The 9,331-nt window shown below is 40.6% G+C and overlaps 1 protein-coding gene across 1 annotated transcript; it reads left to right on the top strand.

Moving 5' to 3' along the window:
• Nucleotides 1-14: 14 nt before the first annotated feature.
• Nucleotides 15-9,183, top strand: CCDC127 (coiled-coil domain containing 127). The gene is made up of 3 exons (XM_084783055.1): nucleotides 15-134; nucleotides 5,004-5,134; nucleotides 8,114-9,183. Exons 2-3 carry the CDS (start codon nucleotides 5,014-5,016, stop codon nucleotides 8,773-8,775), a joined length of 783 nt encoding a protein of 260 aa, XP_084639181.1. The 5' UTR covers nucleotides 15-134; nucleotides 5,004-5,013; the 3' UTR covers nucleotides 8,776-9,183.
• The last annotated feature ends 148 nt before the right edge of the window (nucleotides 9,184-9,331 follow it).

Here is a 9,331-nt window from a genome sequence, read left to right as displayed (position 1 = left end):
CTTGGAAGATTCTGCGCCTGCGCAGACGCCCCTCCGGCTCCTGTGAGTGGTGATGCGCGTGCGCACTGCAAAGACAAGGGTGGCAGTCCCTGTGAGGTAGGGTGTCCGCTTTGCTGATGGGCTCCGCTCCAGGGGTAAGTGGGGTACAAAAGTCTTTAAAGTGCTTCTCGGGTGGTTCTTCGAGTTTGCCTAGATAGAGAGGGTTGGCGGGTCCGGACTTACGGAGGCAGGATTCTAGGGGCTGCAATAGCAGCCCCATAAGAGCCCATTTTGTTGGGCGCTAAGTCTCAAGGAATGGGCGGGACATACCGCCCTGGACTTCTGGAATGGCTAAGAACGATCTCCTTGGTGGCTGGGCAAGGAGCAGCTGCCCTAGGGTGCGCAGAAGCCAGAATGTGGAACCAGAAACAATATCCAAAGCGTTCGTCGTCATTTCAGCGGCTGGGAAGCTCAGGGCCCGGCCTAGATCATGGCTAGCATCCCTTCTTGCAAGCTCACTCTGATTTGATCAGATTCGGATAGTATTTCTGTTTTTCTAGTGAAATAGCTAAAAATTTCGGTGGAATTAGATGGCATAAAAAGTAAACCGGATGGAGTGGCGCATGCCTGTAATCCCAGCACCCCGGAGGCAGAGGCAGGTGGATCTTTGTGAGTTCGAGGCTAGCCTGGTATACTGAGTCCAGGAGAGCCAGGGCTACACAGAGAAACACTGTCTCGAAAAACCAAACAACAACTGTAATGCCCAAGTCACGAAACTTCACAGACTACCAGGGACCAGTCAGATGTAATGTACACAGGGTCTTTTTTATTGATCTTGCTCCGGAGCAAGGACTGTCGGTTCCCCAGAGACTGAGGAAGGTGGGCGGCCTTGATTCCTTAGAATACAAGGTTTTTAAAGGCAGAAACCGCAAGCGGCACTTTCTCAGCCTTGGCATCACATAAGTGGGTAAAGGGCAGAGGGAAAGTTGGCCTTAATTGATAAGGTACAGGGCAGAGGAACTTTGAGTCATGCTGCAGGGGGACTCTAGTAGACATTTCGTCTGCTGTAGCTGTTACACTGCTGGTCTCCTACACAACTGGATGAGGGGAAGCTGGCTCTAATCTGATAAGGTGAGTTTTTGTTTGGATCTCAGGGAAGTGAGCTCCCAGGGAAGTTGACTTCAAGCTCATTAAGCATAGGGCAGGGAGAAGTCGTCTGCCCAGGGACGCTAGCCCTTGTCCACTTCCCACACAACAACAACAACATAAACCAATAATCGTGTCTCCTGAATTTTCACTGAATATTAGATTAAAGTCTTCTTCTTGGTGCACAATCTTTATTAACATAATTTTGAATTATTTAAAATTACAATGAACCATTCACATTTTATATCTCTTTCTCTTTGATTTTCTACTGATTAATAAGGAAATACATGAAATATATTTATGTGCAACTCTTTATATTTTGAATTATTTCCTTGGGCTTTATAACTCAGAAATGGATGTTATTGGTGTTGGGGGGAATAAATATGACAGCTGGCCCTACAAGGGTTCTGGGTTGGTAAGTTCAACCAAATGTAGATCAAATACATATGGGGGAAAAATGTGTCTGTTCTGAATATGTACAGACTTTTTTAAACAAGGGGAAAATAAAGCGTATCAACTACTTAAGTGTCATTTCCTTATTAGATATTGATGATTTAGAGAGAATCTAAAATATTGAGCGGAGTATATTCAAATACACCATTTTATATGGGAGCCTTGACTGTCTTCAAAGTGTTTGGTATCTGCTGGGGCTTCCCAACAGATAGCTGAGGACTGGCTAGACTTAGTAGGAGGTTTTTGATAGTTACCTGCTTTAAGTTAGTATATATCCTAGTAACTGAAACAAGATTTTTATATATATGTATATAAAAGCTTGATTTAGGCATATTACATAGGCCTTATGTGAGCTTAAGTCATGTGATTAGTATTTGTACCTTTGTTTATTTTTGTTGACATTTGGTATCAAACATAAGGCTGCATCTTTAAATACAAATAAGACAAATTTATTTAAAGAGTGCAGAATCTGAACTTTTAAAATATCTTATTAAAAATAGAATTGCTGTTGAAACAGCTGTATGTACTTTTAAATGTTTTATACTTTCTTTTTTGTTGGTTTGGTTTGGTTGTTTGAGACAAGGTTTCTCTGTGTACCCTTGGCTGTCCTGGACTCGATTTGTAGACCAGGCTGACCTCAAACTCACAGAGATCCACCTACCTCTGCCTCCCAGTGCTAGAATTACAAGTGTGTGCCACCACACCCAGCTGTCTTATACTTTCTAATGCATACTATAATATATGCTATATATAGTTACTTTGTATAACTATAAATAAAATTTTATCTTCTCTTATCCAGATTAAAAGATTTTTTTCAAGATTTGATGTTCATTCTGAGTAATCTTACTTGAAATTTTATTAGTAACAAGACATTTGCAAAGGAATCTGGTTTTTTCTATCTTATAAAAATGATATTTCTTTTACCCCTTTATTTATATTAATCCATAAGAATATATTTAAAATAATAATTTATGAGTGCAAAAGACATTTCAGGGCCGGGCATGGTGGCACACACCTTTAATCTCAGCACTCAGGAGGCAGAGGCAGGCGGATTGCTGTGAGTTCAAAGCCAGCCTAGTCTACAAAGCCAGTCAGGTTAGCCAAGGCTACATAGAGAAACCCTGTCTTGGGAAAAAAAAAGAGAGAGAGAAAGAAAAATAAACATTTCTATGTAAAATATATGCTACTTATAGTCATATTTTTTTAATTCACTAGAGTTCATTAGAATTTGTTAAAATTATGTATTACTGAAATAAAGGAAAATACTCTTATTATGGGTTTTTCTTAAGATTTGTAGCTTTCAAATTAACATTAAGTCAATTATTCTGAGCATGTAATTACAAATATATAATCGAGAGATCATATGTTTAAGACTTTGTATCTGCTCTTTTATATTGTGAACACCTTAGTTTGAACATCTATGCTTTGCAGATGGAAAAAGTAATACTGTGTTGTAATTTATTGTGAATATCTAAATTTACATTAAATTTTGGTATTTAAAAACAAAAAAGTTAGTATGCATCTTTCTAAATTAGGCATCTACCAAGCTTTTAAAATGTTTTTTATTTAATTTTGCTTTATGTGCATTGGAGTTTTGCCTCTGTGTAAGGGGGTTGGATCCCCTGGAACTGGAGTTACAGACAGTTGTGACCTGCCGTGTGGGTTCTGGGAATTGAACTCAGGTCCTCTAGGGAGAGGGCTCTTAACCACTGAGCCATCTTCCCCACCTTCTACCAAACTCTTTGATTCTATGGTTTCCAAACCGTTAAGTTCTGAGCTATATATTATGATCATATATTTATTGCTCATCATTCCTTATTTTTACATGTTAAACACAGTTTGTTAAAAGCATTCTTGATTATTTTGTGATTATTGTATTTGTAAGGGTACATATACGCAAGCTGAATGTTTTCATAACTTTACATTATGAGAACACCCATCTAATATGGTTACTTTTTTAAGTTTATTTTTATTTATTTGAGACAGGGTCTCTCTACACTCACTATGTAGACCAGGCTATCCTCAAATTGAGAACGATCAACCTGCCTCTGTCTTCTGAATTCTTGGATTAAAGTCATGCACCATCAGGCCTAGCTAGTACAAATAGTTTGTAAACTAGTAAATTCATAATAATATTGGTCTCCAGCCTGGTTCAGAAGTTATACTCTAAGGTGAAGCAAGGGATCTCTGTAATCCTGATCACAACCAGCATGTAGGCTGCTTTTCTTCGATTTTTGTCTGTAGAAAGCTTATTCTTCAAAACCTAGCTCATAAAAAGCAAATGTCTATTGGACATTCGCTTGTATTGTTGTCTATGTACAGCTATATTAGGGTCTTACAGAGACAACCAATAAGAAACATATTTAGCCAGGGGCTATAGAGAGGGCTCAGCAGTTAAGAGCACTGTCTGCTCTTCCAGAGACCCTAAGTTCAATTCCTCCAACCACATAGTAGCTCACAACCATCTGTACTGGTATTGATGCCCTCTTCTGGCATGCAGGTATACATGCAGATAGGGTACTCATAATTAATAATAATAATAATAATAATAATAATAATAATAATAATAATAATAATAATAATAATAATTTAACTTGTTTAAAAAAAGAAACGTGCATAGTCATGCATCACTTAATAATGCAGATAGATTGTGAGAAATGTGTTGATAGGGGATTCCGATTTTTTGTAAATCCGAGAGTGAACTGAGCCTCCTGTGACATTACTAGTTTAATTCTGAGGACTCAGGAGAGGGTATAAATATCAGAGCCAGGAGAGAGTTGGGGGAGGAGAGGGGAGGGTCCTCCCTGCTGCTCCTGGTGGCTGTTAACAGTTTGATGAGAAGTTGATCTCCTGAAATGAAGATTGGAATTACCCAAGAACCCAATGACCTTTAACAGCAGAAAGTAGTTTAAGAGAACTCTGCCCCCTCCCCCACTAACCTTCTTTCTCTCCTACCTGGTGCTCAGGTATTGGAAAGGATAGGGGTGGAGAAGGAAGAGAGAGGTGTAAGGAATCCAATAAAATAGATTTATAAATACACACTACACTAAATTTAAACATTACAAACCACCATATAGCTAAATATGAAAAGAGAACGCACCACATTCTACTTGTACTTTACTTGAGACATGCCTCTCTCATGTAATATCCCTGGCTGTTCTGGAACTCTGCCTGGTAGAGCAGGCGGGCCTCGAACTCACAGAGATCTGCCTGCCTCTGCCCCCTACCCCCAATGCTAGGTTAAGGGTGTGCACCACCACACCCAGCATGACTTGTTTCTTGAGGTCACATAGTATATGCGATGTTGTGGAGCACATAAAGCTGAAAAATGTTTTCTTGAATAAAAAATGTATATAGATGATATAATCATAACAGTTATACTCTGTTCCTTTTATATAGTTAGTGTCTTTTTCATTTTCTTCAAGGGATAGCTCCATGAATAACTTAAACGACCCCCCAAATTGGAACATCCGGCCCAATCCCAGGGCTGATGGAGGTGATGGAAGCAAGTGGAATTATGCCCTATTGGTGCCAATGCTGGGATTGGCAGCATTTCGTAAGTATTGATTTTCTTGACATATCTGTTTCCTGGTCCAAATTATTCCAGGAGTAGGTTGCTGCAGAGGCTGGACACCAGAAGATTAGCTTTCGGACTTGACCAATACATTGGAGTTTTATCCTATACAGTGACTTTGACAGAGTAAACTGTTCTGATTGTCAGTTTGCCTGTTCACAGAAGGAAGCTTAGGCCTCAGTACATTGTGAGAATTAAATAAAACAAATGCATTTGGTGTTCGTTAGTTTTAATAAGCTTTAGCTGTCTCTTATGCATCAATGTTCTAAGGGGACTCTTGCCTTAATTGCTTTCCTCAGGACTGACAGAGAAACTGACCTGAAAGAAAACCAGTTAGGATATATGTTCAGTATTTTTTTGTTTGTTTGTTTGTTTGTTTGTTTGTTTTTGGTTTTTTGAGACAAGGTTTCTCTGTGTAGCCTTGGCTGTCCTAGACTCGCTTTGTAGACCAGGCTGGCCTCGAACTCACAGCGATCCGCCTGCCTCTGCCTCCCGAGTGCTGGGATTAAAGGCGTGCGCCACCACGCCCGGCCTATGTTCAGTATTTTTTTAAAGACATATTTATTATGTTTAGTATTTTTTTGAATCGATATTTGGGTGAGTTTGCCCATGAAAACTACTCTGTAGGCTAGAAATCCTCACATTTACCTTAACAGAACACCACTAAGACTCTTACAAGTTATAGACTGCAGTATGTATATGCAGTGAGTGTGGTGAAAGAAAATTTGAGAAAAACCTAGCTTCTAACTGGGTCTCTACCTATGATGGGAACACATCACTGCTGTGCAAGAGCTGGTTTATATTTCTCATGTCTTGTGGTTCTGGTTGTCATCTAAGAATATGACAGACTGATGATTCAATAAATCAAAAGCAAATATATATAGTGATCGTTTTTATACAGTAGCTTTTTATGTACCTGAGTTTCTCAGTTCAGAAGTTTGCCATGGAGGCAGTGGAAAGATCTGGGCATTGCCAGCTGCTAGTCCTGATCCATCCCAGAGGGTGCTGTTTAAAGACTCCTGCCTGTCATCCTCTTCCAGTGCACTGTTGAGCATAAAAGGCATCTAGTGCTGTGCTTCTTTGAGTACCTTGGAAGCCTTACAATCACACTTATTACATTTATTATAAGTAGATTCTTATCCATCAGTGGCGTTACTCACTTTGAGTGAGTGAGTTAGCTTTGAGACTGGAAGAGGCCCTTTCGTTTTCCATGTATTTTTCAGACTTTAATACCAACTCATAACTTCCAAATTCTTGTTTTTCCTTTTTGGATGTTCAAGTTGATGTGTTTTGTCCTGAGAAGAGTTGAGGAATATTTTATGTTTCTGTATTGATTGTCCTGGTTAAATAATGTATTCAAAGATAACTCTGTGGGTTTTTTGTTTGTTACTTTAAGTCAGGCTGTCACTGTGCTGGCCTTAAACCCACAACCCTCATGCCTCAGCTTCTCGGTTGTTGGCGTTATGGGTGTGTGCCAGGACAGTCTGGACTATTGCTAGTTTTTAATGTTGCGTTCTTTAAGAGTTTTCTAAAGTAAGTTACCACATGTTTGGAAGGGGTGTGGCAACCTGCAATACTCACTAGCCTTCATCGTGGTCTTGAAGTAACAGCAGATGAACGAATGCCTTACTTGACTAGCAGTCACTGATGAGTGAGCATCTACTTTTAGTCTGGTGATGTCAGTTTCATGACCGGTCCCCCCTTCTTCCCCTCTTCCCACTCCTCCTTCCCTCTTTCTTCCTTTCTTTGTGCTTCTGATGATCAGACCCAAGGTCTTGTGTACCCTAGGAAAGAAGGCCATCACTGAGCCGCATCCCTAGCCCCGAATTTCATAACTTTTGATACAATTCAGAAAGTAGTAAGTTTGTGCTTCCCTCAAAGAGTGTGTGGTATTTCACCCTTTGGGAGGCTTATATCTCTTTGTCTCTGCTGTGCCTTCTTTCTCATTCCCTATTTCTCTGTTCATTTTCCCCTTCTTCCCTCACCCCTCCCTCCCTCACCTCTTTTCTTCTTTTACATAGAAAAGAAACTGTCTCAGACATAAAAGGTGAAGTATTTGGTATACCAAGCTTAATCCCTTAGCGCAACTCAAAAGCGACAGTTTTAAGACCATTGTAGACCACATACAACTGTGATAGGTAACACAGAGAGGTTGGTATCGCTTACTCAGTTTTCCCAGTGGTTACTTCATACAGACTGAATGCGGGACTCAAGATCTTGAGTTTGGCACAGGCAAGATAACATCACATTATGAAGGCACACCTAGTAACTTCATAGCCACAGTTTCCTCTGAAACCTGGTAACCACTTATCTGGAAACCAGCTGGCCCAGTCCAGAATGTTATCTAACTGGAGGTATTAAGTTACATGGCTGTCTTAAAGTCTTTTTCAGATAACACTAAAATCTCTGTTCTTCCTAGATTCAATTTGCTTTGACACCTGCACAATTTGGATCTCCAGGTTGGCGTTGGGCTTGGAATTCTCCTCTCACTCAGCCTCCCAAGTACTGGGATTTGCTACCAAGTCCAACCTCAGGTTGAACTTCTTCACTTTATTTTTATAGAACCTAACAGCAAACCCACCAGACTTAAGCTGTATGTGGATGGTAATTGGGCTTCCAACAATAGTTGAAGCCTACCCATATTGCTTTTAAGCCAGTGGCAATAAGTCATGGAGCACTGAGGCAGAGCACATAAATGATAGATTCTAGAGCAAAGAAAACAATGCTGAATGTTCTAGCCGTGGGAGTTGGACACCAGAACAGGGACGTGTGCTGCTCTAGGTGCCAGCACTAGTCTGACTTTAGGATAAGAACTTCGCCTCTTTTGTCATCTATAAGGTTTCAGTGTCTTGGCACCTTTGAGCCCTTAGGCTCTTACTGAAATGCTGTCATTACTGTGTGTGCTGTATGTTTTAGTTGTGTCTCTTCTTATGTCTCCCTCATCTCCTTTATTCACGTCAGGTTGGATTTGGTCTAGGGAATCCCAGAAGGAGATACAGAAGGCAAGAGACGCTTATCTTCATAGGACAGCTGCTTTCCAAGAGGATCTTGAGGCGAGGTACCGTGCTGTGATCTCAGAGCACCGGCGTGCCCTGGCTCAGCTGTCTCTGGAACTGGAAAAAGAGCAAAACAGAACAACTAGTTTTCGAGAAGCACTTATCTCTCAAGGGCGTAAGTTGGCAGAAGAAAAGAAGCTTCTTGAACAGGAACGGGCTCAGATAATGCAAGAAAAAAGACAGCTGCAGCCTCTGAGAAGTATCTATCTGAACTGCCTGGAAGAAGAGGGCGCCTGGCAGAGGAGAGCTGAGCTTGTGCTGAAGGAGGTGGGGGAGGCTCTTGAGGAACGCCAGAACATCTACTGCAGCCTGGTTCTGCCCCGTAGCACACGACTGGAGCTGGAGAAGAGCTTGCTGGTGCGCGCGGCTGCTGATCCAGTGGCTGCTGACCTAGAGATGGTATCTGGCTTATCTGACATATTTAGGCATGACAAGCACTGTGGAGATGTCTGGAACACCAACAGACGCCAAAATGGGAAGCTCATGTGGATGTATCTCAAATACTGGGAACTGCTTGTTGAACTTAAAAAGTTTAAGAAAGTTGAGAAGGTCATACTAGAAAAATAAGAGTGAAATGAAACCAAGGCCAGAATGGATCATTTACCATTATAGTCTGTTATTTTGGGATTTCTGATATTTACTCTGTTCCCTTGCCACTAAATATGGCCCTGTGTGAGAACTCAACTCTTTCTACCCTTTGATCAGTGCAGTAGGCCTTAGCAGATAAGTGTTTTTCTATAATGCGCTGCATCTATTAGAGATTCGTGTTCTCTGAAGCGTTTTTGAGCTGCTAATATTTAGCAGAACAAATACAAGTGTACATTTTAGTTCTAGGGGAAATAAAAAATGTAAAGCTCAAGTACAGTACTCTAAGAGATGCTCTGTCAGTTTTTAACCTCTCCTCCAATTATTGGTCTCCCTTCCCTGATTCCATCTAGAAGTTGTTGGATAATACAATACTTAATATTAACTAAACTTGTCTTGTTTGGAACATTTTTCCCCACAAAGAAATGGGGAAATAAAATTTTCTTATGTCCAGTTGGTGCCCCAGTGAATATTTAGAATTTAGCTGTTCCTATATTCAATACGCATGTTATTTATTAGCACTGATATGCAGTCAATA

This window comes from Acomys minous (genome assembly GCF_964271855.1).
Source record: "Acomys minous genome assembly, chromosome: 5".
NCBI lineage: Eukaryota > Metazoa > Chordata > Mammalia > Rodentia > Muridae > Acomys > Acomys minous.
The sequence above is the reverse complement of the archived record's forward strand: the minus strand, read 5'-3'. Positions and strand labels throughout refer to the sequence as shown.

What these genes read in the sequence shown, in the direction of transcription:
- CCDC127 (XM_084783055.1), top strand. Translation starts at nt 5,014, where the DNA reads ATGAATAACTTAAACGACCCCCCAAATTGGAACATCCGGCCCAATCCC. An exon ending in GCTGGGATTGGCAGCATTTC is followed by an intron (nt 5,135 to 8,113) that starts GTAAGTATTGAT and finishes TATTCACGTCAG; the next exon opens with GTTGGATTTGGTCTAGGGAA.